General features: G+C 38.6%; 1 protein-coding gene across 16 annotated transcripts in view; it reads left to right on the top strand.

The window, feature by feature from the left end:
* Positions 1–20,674, top strand: part of STIL (STIL centriolar assembly protein) — a 66,093-nt gene that overhangs the window by 33,134 nt on the left and 12,285 nt on the right. For all 16 annotated transcript variants that reach the window (XM_045477285.1, XM_045477283.1, XM_045477284.1 and 13 more), the window contains 2 exons: positions 3,227–3,392; positions 6,746–6,977. In XM_045477285.1, the coding sequence (XP_045333241.1) occupies positions 3,227–3,392; positions 6,746–6,977 (398 nt within the window). The remainder of the gene's footprint in view (positions 1–3,226; positions 3,393–6,745; positions 6,978–20,674) is intronic.

Below are 20,674 nucleotides of genomic sequence, written 5' to 3'. Positions count from 1 at the left end.
TATATTTTTTGCTTTATTTTGATATGTGAGATAAGAGGTTTTTCCCTTTTTAATAATCAAATAACTGGCCTCATATATTTATTGAATAATGGATCTTTTGTTAATGATTGGAGATATATTTTTTTACAATAGAAGTACCATGTATTTGTATCTATTTCTGTACCATATTCTCCGTTGATTTGCCTGTCTATTCCAGCACCAGTACTATTTAGTTAATCACTATAGCTTTATTATCAAGTGTTTCTTGTGTGATTTCTCTAGACCTCAGTCTTCTCATCTGTGAATTGGGAGCAGTGATTGCTATTACATGTAGATTTGATGGTTAAATGAGTTTATGTGTGTGTATGTGTGTATGTACGTGTATCAAGTGGTTAGTGTAGGACCTGACTGTAGTCAGCAGTCAAAAAGTTACAACTATTTTATTTGTCTCTTAATCCTTACGACTACTTTAGCTTTAGGTGATATTGAAGCTCATAGTGGTTAAATAGCTTATCCAAAAGGTAGCAGAGTAGGATTTAAACTTACATCATGACACCAAAGTCCATGCTACAAACCACTATAAGTACATAGGCTATTTTGTATTATTAATGCAGGCTGTATTTCTACCTATCTTGATAATTTGTGGATAACTTATATTTTCTTATATTAGTAAAGTTAATTTGCTGAAATAAGTGAGACGAATTAAACACATTAGTGTAATTTACAGGGAAGTAGAAAATCACAGTGTTTAAAAAGCGAGGCTCTTCCACTCCTAAGTATATACCCAAGAGAAATGAAAAAATATGAGCACATAAAATCTTATATACAAATGTTCATAGTAACATTATAATAGCTAAAAGTGAAAGCAACTCAATGCCCATCAACTGATGAATGCATAAACACACTGTGACATATCCACACACAGAATATTATTCAGCCACAAAGTATTGGTAGATACAACAACATGGATGAACTTTGAAAATGTTATACTAAGTAAAAGAAGCAAAATACAAGGCCACATATTATGTGGTTTCATTTATATCAAATGTTTAGAATAGGCAAATATGTGGAGACAGAAGGTAAATTAGTGGTTGCCAGAGGCTAGGGATGGGCAATAGAGAGTGACTGCTAATGGTTACAGAGTTTTTTCAGGGGATTGATGAAAATGTTCTAGAATTAGATGGTGGTGATGGTTGCAAACTTGTGGTGGCTTTACTAAAAAATACTGAATTGTATATTTTAAAGGGATAAGTTTTAAATGGTATGTGAATTCTATTTCAGTTTTAAAAGGAGTAAAGAAAACTTGGTGTTTGAACCTTAGCATTGCTACTTATTAGTTACATGTTCTGGGCAAGTGACTTTATTTTTAATTTCTCAAGTTTTCTTATCTGTAAAGTGTGTTTAATAGTAGCACATTCTTGAGATGCATGGGTGGCTCAGTTAAGCATCCGACTCTTGGTTTCGGCCCAGGTTGTGATCTCACAGTTTTGTGGGTTTGAGCCCTGTGTCAGGCTTGTCTCTCTGCCTCTCCCCCACTTGTGCTGTCTTTGTCTCTCTCAAAATAAGTAAACTTAAAATAGTAGTACGTTCTTGGGGCACCTGGGTGGCTCAGTCAGTTAAGTGTCCAACTCTTGGTTTCAGCTCAAGTCATGATCTCATGGTTCGAGAATTCGAGCCCTGTGTTGGGTTCTGTGCTGACAGTGTGGAGCCTGCTTGGGATTCTCCTTTTCCTTTTCTCTCTGCCCTTCCCCTGCTCATGTGAGCACTCTCTCTCTCAAAATAAATAAACTTAAAAAAAAATGTCATTTAAAAAATAATACATTCTTCATGGGATGCTTGTATTAATCGTACATAAACACTCTTCATACAGTATCTTGTAAACAGGAAACAGTAAGTGTTCACTACTGTTATTAATAATTTCAGTTGTGAGGTGCCTGAGTGGCTCAGTCTGTTGAGCCTCCAACTTTGGCTCAGGTCGTGGTCTCGCAGTTCGTGGGTTCGAGCCCCGCGTTGGGCTTGCTGTTGGCAGTGCACAGCCTGCTTTGGATCCTCTGTCCCCTCTCTTTCTGCCTCTTCCCCCTTGCACTCTCTCAAAAATAAATAAACATTAAAAAAAACTAATAATTCTAGTTTAGCACAGCCAAACATGGGCTATTCTGGTTAACCTTTATAAGAAGAACCTTGTGTAAAAATGTTGAAGATTTGGTTAAGTGTAGCTCTTATCTTTTGATTTGTAGGTGGAATAGGAATGAAATTTTTATTATTTATTTATTTAAATGTTTATTTTTGAGATAGTGAAAGAGTGGGGGAGGGGCAGAGAGAGAGGGAGACCCAGAATCCGAAGCAGGCTCCAGGCTCCGAGCTGTCAGCACAGAGCCTGATGCAGGACTTGAACTCATGAACCATGAGATCACGACCTGAGCCGAAGCTGGACCCTCAATTGACTAAGCGAACCAGGTACTCTTGAAATATTTATTTGAAGTGCTAACATTTAGGCTTTTTTACACAAGTTTAAAGTTATGAATGTCAATCTAAATACCTTCATGTTTTTACTTTTTTTGGTTTATTAATTTTTTTTTTTTTTTTTTTGAGTAATCTCTGCACCCAGCATGGGGCTTGAACTCACAACCCCAAGATCAAGAGACACATGCTCTTCCGACTGAGCCAGCCAGGTGCCCCTGTGTTTCACTTTTAAATTTATGCTTAGCCATGGGACACCTGGCTGGCTCAGTCAGTAGAGCATGCAACTCTTGATCTTGGGGTTATAAGTTTAAGCCCCACGTTGGGCCTGGAGTTTACTTTAAAAGAAATAATAAAAGTGTGCCTGAGTGGCTCAGTGGGTTGAGTGTCCAACCCTTGATTTTGGGTCAAGGCATGATCCTCACAGTCATGAGATCGAGCCCCATGTTGGGCTCCTCGCTAGGAGTGGAGCCTGCTTAAGATTTTCTCCTGTTCCTTCTGCCCCTGCCCTGCTTGCTCACACTCACTCTCAAAAACTAAAATAAATAAATAAATAGTAAAATAAAATAAAATTTACATTTAGCCCACTTAAGTGGGTCTTAATAACGAAGGATAGTGATTTCTGCATTGAATAAGTTTTATGGTATGATCTAACTGAAATGTGAAAAAAATCTAGTTAAAAGCCACTTATTTGTAATTGGGACACTTTGTAATTCATTTTTAAACTCCACTGCAATTTGGTGATTACTTCCATGGCCAGTTTAAAATATGTTGTTAATTGATACAGATTCAGCGTTTATTGGAGGCACAGTCTCTGCAGCCCTGTTCCCCTAAGACAACCTCTGTTGAAAACACGGCACAAGCAGCAAGACAGATGGAGCTGGTTTCCATGGAAGCACAGTCTTCTCCTGGCTTGCACATGAGAAAAAGTGTGAGCATTGCTGTGAGCACAGGTAATTGTTTTTTTTATTTGGAAGGAATTTTAAAAAATGCTTTTCATATCTACTTTTAAAATTTTGAGGGGCGCCTGGGTGGCGCAGTCGGTTAAGCATCTGACTTCAGCCAGGTCACGATCTCGCGGTCCGTGAGTTCGAGCCCCGCGTCAGGCTCTGGGCTGATGGCTCGGAGCCTGGAGCCTGTTTCCGATTCTGTGTCTCCCTCTCTCTCTGCCCCTCCCCCATTCATGCTCTGTCTCTCTCTGTCCCAAAAATAAAAAAAAAAAAAAAAACAAAACAAAAAACGAAAATTTTGATGTTGAAATTGGTGCATGGTACAAATAGAACCAAAACCAGGGTGATGGGAGTATCACTTATTTAAGTCTTTGTGTAATTTTACTCTTCATGAAAGAGAACTATATTTGAAAACAAATGTGAAACCACATGACATCATACATAGTATTTGATACATTCCTAGGCTGGACCCAATTCTTGTAAGAAAAATCATCTGTGGTTTGAGGGATCAGGGAAAGTTTTTTTCATCTATGCGGTGTTACTGACTCTGGGCCTTGAAGGGTATGTAGGATTTTAGTAGGTGGAATTGAGAGATGGCAGAATAGGGTGGGTAGAGAAAATAGTATGGGCACAGTGAGAAAACACAGGCTCTGAATTGTCTAGTACTGTAATATTTTATGGAGAGCCTTTATTACATCTTTTAAAAAGGAAAGTCTCCTTTGTTTGGTATGCATCATTGAAGGTCTTTTTAAAAAATCAATTAATAATGTAAATGATGTATATTTGTTTGCTTGCATGTTTGCTCATCACCAGACCCTTTGAGATCTTTAAGAATGTCTTCAAGAATGTCCCCAAGATCTAGCAAGATGCCTATTAGTACATAGAGTGATGGTGACAATAATGAAGAGAAAGAGTTGTGCAGGGTGTTAATAAGATTTGGTAACTAATTGGATGTGGCAGTTGGAGGAGGTGTAGGATTCAAAAGTACTCCTGCTAATTGCAGTGTAATACCCTGGTTTGGATCCTGGAACAGAAAAAGGACATTAGTGGAAAAATTGGTGAAATTCAAATAAAATCTGGAGATTTTTGTCATGCACCAACGTTGGTTTCTTGATTTTGAAAAGTGTGCCATAAGATGGCACAGGGGAAACTGGGTGAGGAGAGTGTACAGGAACTCTGTATTATCATCTCTATCAATCTAGACCTATTCTAATATTGAAAGTTTATTAAAGATGAAAATAAAAGTTATACTAGGATTTTCAGCCTAGATGACCTAGGGAAGCAGGGAAGAGAGGATGAGTTCAGTGTAAGTATCTATTGCATTTGAGCTGCTTTTGGAAATGAAGATGGTGATACTCAAACATCAGAAGAGTGGAGGTGGGCTGATGACCTAAGACTTGGAAAAGTAGCAGATGGAGATTTGAGCTGGAAAGTAAAGATTTGAGAGGGAGAAAAAAGAAAGAAGGCAGATTCCTGTATTCTATTTCTGAACTCATTTGTTAACTATCCACGTGGAGGGGAGCACGGAGGCAGGGGAGCAAGAACCTCATGTACAGTAAGTCAATTATTACTGAATATTAGTCAAGATTCTTTGGCTGCAAGTAATATAAACCACTTTGAAATAATTTAAGCAAGGAAGGGGAATTTACTGGAAGGATATGAGGATGTTTCATGAAAACCAAGGCCAAGAATGGGGCTGGACTTCAGGAAAAAACTAGAACTGGAAACTGGAATACCATTAGGACTGTTCAACTATTGCGCGTGGCTGATTTACTCATTCTTTCTTCACTGCTTTGCATCTTAAAATACAGCTCACCCAAAGCTCCAAAGGGTATGTGTTACACAAACCAGGTTACTGTCTTCAGTCTTGTTTCAAATTGCAGAGAACCTGAATGGCCTAGTTTGGATTAGGGTTTAATCCCTGGTTCAGCGGTAAGGGGGGTGAGAAGCACATAATAGGAACATGTCTTTTGGAGTCCTACCTTTGTTAATTGCAGGGGTGGTAGTCCCCAGAGAAAGTGTGTGTGTGTGTAATGTAGAGGGGTGGTGGACAAGGAGCTGCGGGTATCGTGAGCTAACCAAACGTACATAGATAGCAAACATCTATGTTTGCTCCTATAAAACTGTCTACTTACTATATTACAGTTGCTTCTCATCCATAAGCTTTGGGGATCTGAAACACTACCTTATTCACTATTGTATCTCATTAGTTAACATGATGCCTGAGTCATGTGTGCTTAATAAAAGATCATTGAATGAAGTCATTTACATGTTTAAACTTACATTCTGAAATCATTTTGAAACTGCATAATTCATATTCAGTAATTCAGCTTGGATGATCTAGGGTGGTTATTACTTATATGCAGAAAAATGCATTATTAATAATCATTAGAATAAGTGACTTTTAGAAACATGTTTCTTCTACAATGATACTTAGTTTCCTGAAGGTATATATTGATAAATATTCCAGAAGAGTAGCAGCACTCATGTAACTTTTTTATAATTGTCCTTTCTTAAGACAGGTTTTAATGTTTCATGAATACAAAATTAAATCATTCATTTATTAATTTATTTTTTTTTAATCACCCAGGTTGACCCTCAAAGTAGAAACCATTTTGACTTGGATGTACTTTTTGATTTTAACTATTTCTTTAAGTCATTATGCATAGCAGTATTTCCCAAGTTGTGGAATGCATACCACTCAGATTCAAAAGATAATTTGGGATGGTTTAAAGATGAATGTTTTATATTTTGTAGATGCATTTATTCTTATGAGTATTGGAAAAATACAGCACATCAAATCTGTGGTTTCACAGAAATGGTGAAGCTAGGTAAAAATAAAGTGAGTTGATTTAAAGAAAAACAGTGAGCCAATAAGAGTAAATGTAAATAGTTCTGCAAATAATTGTGCAAATGCTCCATAAAGTTTGGGAAACATTTGATTCTTAATACTTGCCTGATATGCCCCTGAGTAGTCTCATAAATACTGTGTTTAAGGATAAAAATCACAGAGCCTAGAAATTTGTATTTATATTATTTTCCCTTGTTTTTCATAACAGCAGTTTTCAGTACACATGCATACACCCCAAATCGTATTCAGAACCTTAATATGTAAAACACATCATTTGAGAGCCACACATCTTGAAGAGAAGGCCCAGAATGTCCCCTTTACCTTTGTGCACCAGTTTTCTGTCTTTTCACCTAATCTCTTTATGGCATTTCTGAAAAAAATATAATCTGAAGACATTTCTAGGTAATAGTGTTAAAATAATAGAGTTAGTCTTAGAGGTTTGTCAGAGATTTATTTTTATAGTAAAATATTTGTTTCAGTATCTTGCTCATCATTTAACCTCTAGGTGCCAGCTTGTTTTGGAATGCAGCAGGCGATGGTCAAGAGCCTGAATCTCAGCTGAGGCAAGATGATACAAAGATTTCCAGTGAGGACATGAATTTTTCTGTTGATATTAATAATGGAGTCACAAGTCCTCCAGGTAGTGCATCTTCATTAAAAGCAGTTGATATTCCCAGCTTTGAAGAGAGCAACATTGCTGCGGAAGAAGAATTTAATCAGCCACTTTCTGTATCCAAGTAAGGTGTCTTCGATTCAGTATTCATCCTCCTGTTTTTCTTTTTAAATTCTAATATTCTTTTGGTGTTCTAACTCAGAAACTTTGTTTTGTAAATGGTATTTTCAGCTGTAGTGGCTCTCCTTAGATGGTTTTTATGTAATCGACAGTTCTGACTCTTCTAGAACCATTCCCAGATGTCAGTCTTTGGTTGTGTACAATCTAGCTGAATCAGAACATCTGAAGAAAATTTCAGGAATACATATGCCTAGGCCTCACTGTAGATTCTGATAGCTAGATCCCAGATGGAGATGGGCCCTGAATTTTGTGAATTTTTAAAGATTCTGCATATTGCAAAAATTTATATATCTATGAATTTATTTTTGTAAGATACAGACTGGGTGTTTATAATATATGAAATGTTATCTGAGATTTACTTCAAAATAATCTGGTGGGAGATGAAATGGCTAAGGGGATAATTGGAATAAGATTGGTTGCAAGTAGGTAATTTTTAAAACTGTGTATAATAGTTTGTTATACTATTCTCTTGTGTTTGAAATTTTTCATTATGAATTTTTTTTTTTTTTTTATTAAACAAGGATTTCAAAGTAACTTAAGATCCTCAGGAAATTAAGAAACAAATTCAAATATCTTTGAGCTTCTGATATGTGCTGCCATAGGACGAAGCCCTAGAGATGAGCAGTAGGTCAGGAAAAGCTGCTAACTTAATGGAATTTTCATGACTTAAAAGAGACAAACAATAACCATATAAGTAACACATAATTTAATGTCATAATGATTACTGCTCTTCAGAGAATACTACTCTCTTCAGAGAATAAACCAGGGAGGCGCCTGGGTGGCTCAGTTGGTTGAGCGTCTGACTCCTGTTTTCTGCTCAACTCATGATCTCACAGTTCATGAGATCAAGCCCTGCATCAGCCTTTGTGCTGACAGAGCAGAGCTTACTTAGGATTCTCTCTCCCCTGTCTCTCTGCCCCTCCCCCTGCTCATGCCCATGCTCTCTCTCTCTCAAAATAAATAAATAAACATTAAAAAGAAAAAAAGAACCAGGGTTATTAAGTGGAGTGTGACTGGGATGGTGGCATGGGAGCGAGGGATATATTAAGTAGGGCATGGTGAAGGAAGCCTTCGCTGAGGGATAACATCTGAACAGTGACTAATATGATGAGAAGGAGCCAGCCATGAGAACATCTGAAGAGTGTTCCAGGTGGAGGAAATAGCAAGTGTAGACCTTGAGGTATGCATGAGCTTGACCGTTCAAGAAACAATTAGGAAAGCCGTTGTGGCTATGATGGGGTTCTCGAGCAAACGGCTAAGAAAGAATTCTTGAGGCCTCTTTGGTGCAAAGGGGTGATTTAATTATAGCAGCAGGACAGAACCTGTGGGCAGAAAGAGCTGCACTGGGGTTGTGAGGAGTGACTGATTAAATACTTTTAAGTTAGTGGGGTTAGGGATAGCGTAGTTTCTAAGGAATTTGAAACCAAGGCTTTCAGGACCTTGAGGGGCTAGCTACTGTTAAGACAAGGCTACTCTTGTTTTTAGTCTTTAATAACACAAAAACATTAAGGAAGTAAGGCAGCCATGAGTTGCTTGAGGAAGGTCACACTCTGCAGGTTTCAGGTGTCTATCAGGGGGCTGCAAGCTGTAAAGAGATTTAACTTATGTTACATTTCTCTTGCCTTTGTTTCTCTCATCAGCAGATATAGTGACCGAGGGAGAGAGAGCTTAGGAACTGTGGTCAGAGATACAGGCAGGAACCAAATTATGTGGGGGCTTTGCATTATGTAGAAAGGAGCTTTGAATTTACTCTATGCTTATTAAAGCCTGGGTGTATTTTAGACAATAGAGTAGTGTGATCTGATTTTTTTTTTTTTTTTTTTTTTTTACCGTTTATTTATTTTTGAGAAACAGAGGGACAGAACATGAGCAGGAGAGGGGCAGAGAGAGAGAGGGAGACACAGAATCTGAAGCAGGCTCCAGGCTCTGAGCTGTCAGCACAGAGCCCCATGCAGGACTTGAACCCACAAACTGCAAGATCATGACCTGAGCCGAAGTCAGACGCTTAACCGACTGAGCCACCCAGGCGCCCCTCATTTTTCATTTTTTAAATAGCTGTTTTGTGTCAAATGAACTAAAGGGGTTTAGAATGGAAGTAGGGAAACCGGTTAGTATAGTCAAGGCCAGAGGAGGCGAAGGCACTTGGACTTGTGGAAGCGCCGGAAGGGATCAGGTGTAGAATACATAGAGTGCATCTTGACAGTAGAGGAATGATGTAGGTGTAACACACCACATGCACCAGCAGTTAAAAGAGGTGAATTTGGTGGTGGGATGGCGTGGGGCAGACAGTTGATTATTTTTTTAAATTATAAGCCTTGTGATAATATTTGACATTTTTAATTATTCTGATTACCATATTCTGTGTCTTTAGAACTCGACCTAGTATGAGTTCTGTGATAGGAAGAGCAATTTAAGGTGAGCCCCGAGATAGATCCACATTTTATTTGGACTAATTATAGAAACAGAACAAAGGAATGAACTATGGTTATCCTTATTTCTCCTTCTGGACTTCTGTAAATTGCAGGCTTCTTTCTAGCATTATGGGTGTCTTCCCCCTGAAATAGTTTCTAAGTCAGAACTTTAAACATCTCCAATCCAATGTGGTTTTTAACTTTTGAAACATATCTCAGTTAATTGGTAGACTGTTAGTTAATTGCTTTTTCAGGACAGTTAATCAGCTCTATTGATTCCAACACATAGCTAGATATAAATCTGATCTTTGTTCAGCATAATGTATTGATTTGGATTAAATACTGTCTCCATTGTTGTCCATAGTGGCTTTGGTGCTTCTGTAGGATTCTTCCCAAACATGTGGTCTGATTCATGATGTGCTTCCCACTGCTAAGTGTTCATACATGGCACCTAGCCATCCGGGTTCCCTGTCCCCCTTGGATGTCTTCCTGGATCTCTCTTTCTGATGTTAAAGCAGTCTATGAGGGATAAATTTATTTGCCTTGAAGGAAAGTTGGTAATTAAAAGCTTTTTGCCGCTGAGGAGTAGTGGTATTTATAGGCTTTCATGTGAAACAGTCCTTATTTTTCTTGTAGAAGTTATACTTTGGGGGTACCTGAGTGACTCAGTCAGTGGCGCGTCCATCTTCAGCTCAGGTTGTAATCTCGTGGTTTGTGAGTTTGACCCTCACATCGGGCTCTGTGCTGTCAGTGCAGAGCCCACCTCGGATGTTCTGTCCCCCTCTCTCTGCCCCTCCCCCACTCGTACCCTCTCAAAAATAAATAGAACATTTTAAAAAACACTTTGGGTATACCACTTGCTGTATTATTAGAGTCATCTTTTATTTTTTGTTTTTATTTTTGTGTTTTGGAGAGAGGACAAAAGTGAGCAAGGGGCAGAGAGAGAGAGAGGGAGAGAAACGGGGCTCACCTGGAGCTTGTGTTGTTTGTTTGTTTGTTTGTTTGTTTGTTTTTTTAACGTTTATTTATTAGAGGCAGAGAGAGACAGAGCATGAGCATGGGAGGGGCAGAGAGAGGAGGAGACACAGAATCTGAAGCAGGCTCCAGGCTCTGAGCTGTCAGCACGGAGCCTGACGTGGGGCTCAAACCCATGAACCACAAGATTGTGACCCGAGCTGAAGCCAGACACTTAACCGACTGAGCCACCCAGGAGCCCCCTTTTTCAAAATTTGTTTTAATATTAATTTATTTTTGAGAGGGAGAGAGAGAGAGAGAGAGAGAGAGAGAGTGTGTGTGTGTGCAAGTGGGGGAGAGACAGAGGGAGACACAGAATCCAAAGCAGGTTCCAGGCTCTGAGCTGTCAGCACAGAGCCTGATGCAGGTTTCGAACCCATAAACCATGAGGTCATGACCTAAGCTGAAGTCAGATGCTTAACCGACTGAGCCACCCAGGTGCTCTTTTTTTTCCCCCTAAACCTGGGGCTTGTGTTTTTACCGGAAGTGGGGCTTGTGCTCACCTGAAGCATGGCTTGAGGTCACCCGATGTGGGGCTCAAGCTCACGAACTGTGAGATCGTGACCTGAGCTGAAGTCAGATGCTTAATGCCTGAGCCACCCAGGTGCCCTAGAGTCATCTTGTAAAATTTTGATTTGAGGTGCCTCGCTATCTCAGTTGGTAGAGCATGTGATCTTGATCTCGGGGTTGTAAGTTGAAGCCCCACTTTGGGTGTGGAGATTACTTAAAAATAAAATCTTTTAGGGGTGCCTGGAGGGCTCAGTCGGTTGAGCCTCCAACTCTTGATTTCGGCTCAGGTCATGATCCCAGGATTGAGGGATTGAGCCCAGGGTTATGGGATCAAGCCTGGAGTTGGGCACCATGCTGAGCATGGAGCCTGCTTAAGACTCTCTCACCCTCTCTCTTTGCTCCTCTCTCCTGCTCTCTCTCTCCCTCTGCCTTTGCCCCTCTCCCCAACTTGTGCATGAGTGCTCTCTCTTAAAATTAAAAAAAAAATTTTTTTAATCTTTATTTTTAATTTTTTAGTTTCTTTACTTTGAGAGAGAGAAAGGGCACAAGTGGAGGAAAAACAGAGAGAGAGGGAGAGAGAATCCCAAGCAGGCTCTACACTGTCAGCACAGAACCCAAGGTGGGGCTTGAACTCATGAACCATGTGATCATGACTTGAGTTGAAATCAAGTCGGCTGCTTAACTGACTGAGCCACCCAGGTGCCCCAAAAATAAAACCTTAAAAAAAAAAAAAGATAAATAAAATAAAATTTTGTTTTAATCTTAAATCTTTTGAGGTTAAAATCTTTAATGTTTGGTTCTTTTCTTTTTCTTTTGTTTTTGCTTGCTATGTTAAACACTAAGACAGATACGCATATGTATGTATGTTTTTTTTTTTTTTTTTTTTTTTAATTTTAGGGAGAGGATGAATGAAGGAGAAGGGCAGAGAGAAAGAGAGAGAGAGAGAGAGAGAGAGAGAGAATGAATCTCAAGCAGGCTCAGTGTAGAGCCCAACACAGGGCTTGATCCCATGACCCTGGGATCATGACCTGAGCTGAAATCAAGAGTCCGATGTTCAACCGACTGAGCCACCCAGCTGCCCCTAAACAGATATTTTAAGATTCTTGAAAATGCAGTTTAGAAGAGTGATTATGATTAAGATCATGGGGTCAGGTGTCAGACTGCCTGGATTTGAATCACAGCAGTGTGACTGTAGGCAGGTTTCATAATTTATGGATGACTCAGTTTTCTCATCTGTAAATGGAGAGAATAAAAGCACCTATCTCATAGGGTTGTTGTAAGGATTAAGTTAATATATGTAAAGCACTTAGAACAGTGCCTTAGTGCCTAATTACTTTTATCATCTAGCTAAAGATGGAGTAAGGCAAACTCAGTAACTGACATGGACTCTCCATAAAAATAAAGTGCTTTGCAACTGTTTGGATGATAAAAATCCTGCTCAGAACAAGTAATTTCCCAAAAAGCCATAAAATCTCTATAAAGACTAGATTTCTGCTTCTACATTTTTTTTTTTTTTTTAATTTTTTTTTTTTCAACGTTTATTTATTTTTTGGGACAGAGAGAGACAGAGCATGAACGGGGGAGGGGCAGAGAGAGAGGGAGACACAGAATCGGAAACAGGCTCCAGGCTCTGAGCCATCAGCCCAGAGCCTGACGCGGGGCTCAAACTCACGGACCGCGAGATCGTGACCTGGCTGAAGTCGGACGCTTAACCGACTGCGCCACCCAGGCGCCCCACTGCTTCTACATTTAAGAGGTTTGGTGTTTTCACTAAAGTGAAATTAGTTAACATGGTTGAAGAAAAAGGTTCAATCTGATGTTTGGGGAATAAGGGGAAAGCAGCAAGAGATAAAGAGAACTAACACTTATGATTCACCCACTATGATTGTCTGGCACTGTGCTAGGCACTTTGTATCTCCTTTAATCCTGTGTCATTTTTTTCAACCCAGGGAAGTGGATATCATTTTTCCCTTTTCATGGATGAGGAAACCGAGGCCCAGATTAAAAAATTTGCCCAAAGTATGATGAACACACAGATGACTGTATCATAAATGAGAATATATGTGACATAAAAGATAAAAGGAAGTGCTAATGGTGGCTAAAAGAAGCAAGAGAACATATCCAGTTAGGGTTTTAGAGGAAGCAGACTTTTAAAATGACCCTTCAAGAGTAGATAAGGGTTTGACAAGAGTGTGCCAACACAGATGCATTCAAGCACTAATTCTTGAGTCCATAGCATTTGAAAGTACAGATAGAGGGGCGCCTGGGTGGCGCAGTCGGTTAAGCGTCCGGCTTCAGCCAGGTCACGATCTCGCGGTCCGTGAGTTCGAGCCCCGCGTCGGGCTCTGGGCTGATGGCTCAGAGCCTGGAGCCTGTTTCCGATTCTGTGTCTCCCTCTCTCTCTGCCCTTCCCCCGTTCATGCTCTGTCTCTCTCTGTCCCAAAAATAAATAAATGTTGAAAAAAAAAAAATTAAAAAAAAAAAAAAGTACAGATAGATATCTGGGCCCTTCACCAGTTCAGCGTCTCTGAAGGGTGCGGGCCAAACAGTTGTGTTTTTAAAAAACTTACTTATTTATTACTTAATACAAGTAATATTGCTGTGTTGCCAAGATTGAGACTACTGAGCTGGGGACTTAAAATGTATGGGCTGAATTTAGAGTATTATTAGTTATCCATTTTGTTTAGAAGTAAAACAGGGGACATTGTGAGAAATTGGCTGAAAAGCCAAATTGGCTACCAAATTTTAGAGAGCTTTGATTGGCAGAATAAGAAATTGTATTTGTTTTAAGAAATCATTTAAGGTATTTGTTTGTTGTTTTGCTAAAAAATACGTTTACACAAAATTTACCATCTTAATGTTTAAAGGTATACTTGGGCAGTATTACGTATGTTTACATTGTTGTAAGACAGATCTCCAGACCTTTTTCGTCTTGTAAAGCCAAAACTCTATATCCGTTAAAGAACAACTCCCCTTTCTCCTCCGTCCTCAGCCCCTGGTAGTCATCATCATTCTACTTTCTATTTCTCTGAATTTGACTACTTTAGATTCCTTGTATAGGTGGAATCATACAGCATCTGTCTTTTTATGAGTGCCTTATTTGACTTAGCATGATGTCCTCAAGTTTCACTTATGTTGTAGCATGTGACAGGATTTCCTTCTTTCTAAAACTGAGTGATATTCCATTGTATGTATATACCACATTGTGTTTATCCATTCACATATCGATGAACATTTGGGTTACTTCTACCTTTTGGCTATTGTGAATAATGCTGTTGTGAACATAGGTATACAAATATCTCTTTGAGACCCTGTTTTCGATCCACTTGGATATATTCCCAAAAGTGAGATTGTCGGATCACAAGGTAGTTGTACTTTTAATTTTTTGAGGAACCTCCATACTGTTTTTCATTGTGGACGCAACCATTTTACAGACCTGTCAACAGTGCGAAGGGTTTTGTTGGCCAACACTTGCACTTGTTATTTTCTGGAGTTTTTTTTTTTTTTTAGTGGTAGTCTTAATGGGTGTGAGGTAATATCTTATTGTTTTTGACTTGCACTTTTCTCTCATGATTACTGATGTTGAGCATCTCTTCATATACCTGTTGGCCATTTTATATCATCTTTGAGGAGAAATGCCTTTTGCCCATTTTAATTCGGTTGATTTTTTGTTGAGTTAGAGTTCTTTATGTATTTTAGATATGAACCGCTCATCAGATGCATAATTTGCAAATAGTTCTCCCACTTAGGGTTTTTAAACATGTGCTTTTTTTCTGTGTATAAGATTTACCTGAAACTAATATACTGAAACTAATAATACATGAAACTAATATAACATTGTGTGTCAACTATACTAAAAAAAAATTTTTTTTTAAGATTTAATTCTCGGTATTTAATTACACCAGATTTGAATACTAAAGGAAATTATACAACATAATTACACTGAAGTTCTTTTAAGTTTAGGATAAATTCACTGGTGTCTTTACTGGTTTAAAAGTACTTTCATCTTAAGGAAGGGATGGAGTGGGTGATTTGGAGAGCTCCTTCCTGGTTTTAAGAACAGTGTGTCTTTGTGTCTGAGAAGCCAAATGCTGATTATAATAATCTCTATTTGTAAATTGTATTATTTGTTAAAATATTTGTGCCTTGTATTTTTATTGTATTATTCCTTCTTTAGGATCTCAGACTTCTTAATCAAATTATATTTATATTTCTACCAAATGTAGAATTGTGTCTTTTTTTTTTTAATTTTTTTTTAACGTTTATTTATTTTTTTAAAAAAAAAATTTTTTTTTCAACGTTTATTTATTTTTTTGGGGACAGAGAGAGACAGAGCATGAACGGGGGAGGGGCAGAGAGAGAGGGAGACACAGAATCGGAAACAGGCTCCAGGCTCTGAGCCATCAGCCCAGAGCCCGACGCGGGGCTCGAGCTCACGGACCGCGAGATTGTGACCTGGCTGAAGTCGGACGCTTAACTGACTGCGCCACCCAGGCGCCCCAACGTTTATTTATTTTTGAGACAGAGAGAGACAAAGCATGAATGGGGGAGGGCCAGAGAGAGAGAGACACAGAATCTGAAACAGGCTCCAGGCTCTGAGCTGTCAGCACAGAGCCCAACGCGGGGCTCGAACTCACGGACCACGAGATCATCACCTGAGCCGAAGTCGGCCGCTTAACTGACTGAGCCACCCAGGCGCCCCGAATTGTGTCTTGCTTTAAACATTTTTATTTAAAAATCTTAGATTTATAGAAAAGTTGGAAAAATCGGAGAGTTTACCCAGATTTCCATAATGTTAATACCTTATATCACCATAGTAAAATGATCGAAACCAGGAAATTAACATTGGTATAATACTATACTAAATTGCAAATTTTAATTGTACCAGTTTTTCCAATAATGTCCTTTTCCAAGAAACCGTATAGGATTTCACATTGGTGTATTAATTACATCTTGTTAATCCAATCTGTGACAGATCCTGAGTCTTGTGTTTCATGACCCTGACACTTTTGATGAGGACTGGTCAGTTATTTTGTATAGTGTCTCTTAATTTGGGTTTGTCTGATACTTTCCCATGATCAAAATGAATTTTTGTATGTTTGGCAAGATTACCACAGAAGAGGTGTTATGGCCCTCTCGGTGCATCATATCAGCGGCTTACATGATGTCGCTTAGGTTATTAGCTTTGAACCCCCAGTTAAGGTGACGTATGCTAGTTTTTATTGTTACAAAGTTAAAATTTTTCGCTTTGTAGTTAATAAATACTTTAAGGAAAATACATTGAGACTCTAAATATTCACTTCTTGAGCTTTCTCCCTCTGATTTTAGCATCCATCTATGGATTTTGCCTGTAGCGATGATTACCATAGTATTTGCCTGCTGATGATTTTGTATTTTCCTCATTACATCTACATTTCTTTAAAATGTTTTTTAACGTTTATTCATTTTTGACAGAGAGAGGCAGAGTGTGAGCGGGGGAGGGGCAGAGAGAGAGGGCAGAGAGAGAGGGAGACACAGAATCCAAAGCAGGCTCCAGGCTCCAGGCTCCGGGCTCCGGGCTGTCAGCACAGAGCCCGAGGCGGGGCTTGAACTCAAGGACCTTGAGATCATGACCTGAGCCGAAGTCGGAAGCCCAACCAAATGAGCCACCCAGGCGCCCCATTCCTTCTACATTTGTAAATTGGATTTCTTCTGTAAGGAAAAGCTGTTCCTTCTCTTCTTATGTGTTTATTCATTTGTTTATGTCAGTGTGTACTCCTGGGCATTACTTTTATTCTAAGAGTTATAATTCAAACTATTATTATTTATTTTTATTTGCTCAAATTGTTCCAGTTTAGGTTTTTGGAAACTCTTTTAGATGTTTTTTTTTAAGTGTTTATTTTATTAATTTTGAGAGGGAGAGTGAGCATGCATGGCACAAGCAGGGAAGGGGCAGAGAGAGAGGGAGAGGGAATCCCAAGCAAGATATGGGGCTTGATCTCAACAAACTGTGGGAAATCATGACCTGAACTGAAATCAAGAGTCAGATGCTCAACCGACTGAGACACCCAGGTGCCCTGGTCTTTGGAAATTCTTTTAGATTGGCTTCTGTTACATTCTGGAAAAGCCCCAATCCTTTTTCACGTATGTTCTTATTTTTTGGCACCACAGGATGTTCCAGGCCCACCTTGTATTTTCCCTGCCCCAACCCTGGATTCAAACACAGAAACCAGGAGCACTGGTACCAGAGAACATATTTAGAAGTCAAGATCTGGGCACTAGGTGTACTCATTGCTACTTTGTATCTGTGCTTCTAGGCCCTCCTATCTAGGATACACCCCCCCACCCCATATTTATTTCTATATGTATCTATCTATATTTGAAAATCCTTGACTTCATACCAATCCTGAGTCCAGTCCAACACATCCCTTTTTCTTATTTATACCTTCTTTTCCTAACAGTGAGAAACCTGGCTTTCATGTACACTATACTTATTTGTTTAGTTCTAGTGTACACATAAAGTAGTTTTGGAATTGCTTAAGAATTCTGAAATGGATTTACTAGAGTATATTTCTTTATAATTGTTTTTACCTTTAACCCTACAGTATCCAATGAAATACCTCTTTCCATAGTTATTTAGGTAGGTTATTTTCTTCTACACTTCCTTATGTGGTTATTTGTTTGTAATATCTTTAGGTTGATTCGTTACTGTTTGTTCCACTTGGGGGTCCCTCCGTATTCTGGTTGATTTTATTTGTGGTTTTTTTGGTACCTGAAACTTACTGTAGTTTTAACAGACCAAACTACATAAAAAGGCATATACTCAAAGGAGTGTTGCTCCCTTCTCATTCCTGCCATCCTGTTCCGAAATCTCCCTTTTTCCTACCCCCTTTCCCACTCATCTATCTCCTTTAGATAACCAATCTCTTTAGTTACTGGCTTACCTTTCCTGTATTTTTTTTTAAACGTTTATTTTTGAGAGACATAAAGAGAGCGCAAGCAGGGGAGGGGCAGAGAGAGAGTGGGGGAGACACAGAATCTGAAGCAGGCTCTAGGCTCCGAGCTGTCAGCACAGAGCCCGACGTGGGCCTCGAACTCACAAATTGTGAGGTCATGACCTGAGCCTAAGTTGGACACTCAACCAACCAACTGAGCCACCCAGGTTTCCTGTATTTCTTTTGCACAAATGAGCATGCATGTCTATGTTTTCTTTTTCTCTTTTTACTTTTTTCAAAGAGAGAGAGCGTGTGTGTGAGCAGGGGAGGGACAGAGGGAGAGGGAGAGAGAGAATCTTATGCAGGCAGGCTCCATGCTCAGTGCAGAGCCCAATATGGGACTCGATCTCATGACCCTGAGACCATGACCTGAGCCAAAACCAAGAGTCAGATGCTCAACCAGCTAAGCCACCCAAGGCTCCCCTGTGTCTTTATTTTCTTATTATACTTCTTTCTTATGTGAAGTGTAGAAAGGTAGCGTACCATAGGTATTTTTTGAGCTTTTTTCCCTCTTAATAGTATATACTGGAAATTACTACAAATCAGTCCTAGTGATCTTCTTTTTTTATATAACTATATAGTACTCCACTATGTGGATGTACCATAGTTTAATAAACATCTACTTATGAACATTTTGACTGTTTCCAGTAATTTTTAGTTATAAGTATTGCTATAGTGATTACCTAGTGGTATGTGCATTTTTGAATTGTTTTAGAAGTGGGATTTCTGCATCCACAGTTAAGTGCATATGTAATTTTGTTAAATATTACCATGTTTCCCTGCAGAAAATTGTACCAGTTTGTGGTCTCAACAGCAGTGTATGAGACTACCTATTTTCCCAGAGCTGTGCCAACAAAATGTTGGCGTATTTAAAACAAACTTTTTGCCAGTCTGATAGGTGATAAATGGTATACTGGTGGAGTTTTAATTTTCATTTTAAAAATTATGAATGAGTTGGATCACTTCTTCATGTCAAGATTTATTTTGATAACTTTGTGAATTGTAAGTTTACGTCTCTCACATATTTCTGCTAGAATCTCAGATCCTTCACCCTTTATTTTTTAAGTGTTCTTCTACATTAGTGATGTTAGCTCTTTGTAGTATATGTTGTGCATGTTTTCTTCCAGTTTGTCAGTTGTCTTTTGATTTTGTTTGATATTTTTTGCTATGTAAAAATTTTTATTTCATGTAGTCAAATTTATGGATTTTTTCCCTTAGAATTATGACTTAACTGGTATTTTACAAATATTCATTTCAGCTAATATTTACTGAGCTTATCAAGTACCAAACGAGTACTAGGCACTTCATATCAAGTTAAAATTAAGCAATATGGGGAAAATTGGAAATAAGCTGAGTTTTAAAGAAGACTTATGGTTAGAAGAATTATACTATACCTATAAAATAAAATACTGTGTAACAAAGCTTGTTTTCAAGAATATTTGGTGAAATGAAAAGATACTTATGATATGTTGTTAAGTTTTAATTTTTGTTTTAATGTTTGTTTATTTTTGTGAGAGAGATTGGGAGCGTGTGAGCAATATCAGGGGAGGGGCAGAGAGAGAGGGAAACACAGAATCCAAAGCGGGATCCAGGCTCTGAGCTGTCAGCACAGAGCCCGATGAGGGGCTCCAACTCATAGACTGCGAGATCATGACCCAAGCCAAAGTTGGACACTTAGCTGACTGAGCCACCCAGGCGCCCCTGATGTTAGGTTTTAAAAAGCTGCCTCCAAACTGCCTTTGGTATGGTACAGTTTTTCAGAGAAAATACTACTTGTAAAAAAATATATATATAAATGGAAGTACTCTAAAATGTGGTTATCTCTAGGTATTAAACTATGTATGAGTTTTATTTTCTTCATATTTGGTATAACTTTGGGCAGTTATCTAACCTCTCTGCCTTAATTTCCTCATCTTTCAAATGGGCATAATATGTAGTAACTATCTTATATGTGTTTTTGGTATATGGTAAGTATTTTACAAGATAATGCACTTGAAACAGTGCCTGGCCTACAGTAAGCTTTCTGCTAGCTGATATTTTATTATTTCTCTACTTTAGCCACAGATTATTGTTCTTACAAGAAATGTTTTTTTAATATTGTGTTCCATAATAAATGTAAAGATATGTGTTTATATGCTAAGTTTGAAAGTAATAAATGCTCATTGTAGAAAATTTGAAAAATATAGAACAGCATAAAGAAGAAAAGAAGTACTACCAAATATATAATGTGATTATAAATGGCAGCTTATGAACTCTCCATTTGCCAGGAATCTTAACTATATTTTAATTCTTTTTTTAACGTTTGTTTTATTTTTGAGAGACAGCACGAGCAGGGGATGGGCAGAGAGAGGGAGACACAGAATCTGAAGCAGGCTCCAGGCTTCTAGCTGTCAGCACGGAGCCTGACGCAGGGCTCAAACTCACAAACCATGAGATCATGACCTGAGCTGAAGTCAGACTCTTGACCTATTGAGTCACCCAGGCACCCCTTAACTATATTTTAAAACTTGAAGTGAAGAAATGATACATTTATAATTTTTAGATACTCTGAAAATTTCCTTTGTATCAAGTTCAGGAGAAATCAGCAGGTTGTTTGCCCTTTAAAAAAATATATAATATAAATATAAATTATAAATATAAATAACATGACTTAAAAAGGTGTCATGATCTGGTTCATAAACAGCCTTATCAAGATGAGATCTGAAAATACAAGCCAGAATGCTGCTTGAGTC

This window comes from Leopardus geoffroyi, chromosome C1, assembly GCF_018350155.1.
Source record: "Leopardus geoffroyi isolate Oge1 chromosome C1, O.geoffroyi_Oge1_pat1.0, whole genome shotgun sequence".
NCBI lineage: Eukaryota > Metazoa > Chordata > Mammalia > Carnivora > Felidae > Leopardus > Leopardus geoffroyi.
Note: the sequence above shows the minus strand (reverse complement) of the source record. Positions and strands in the feature narration are given on the sequence as shown.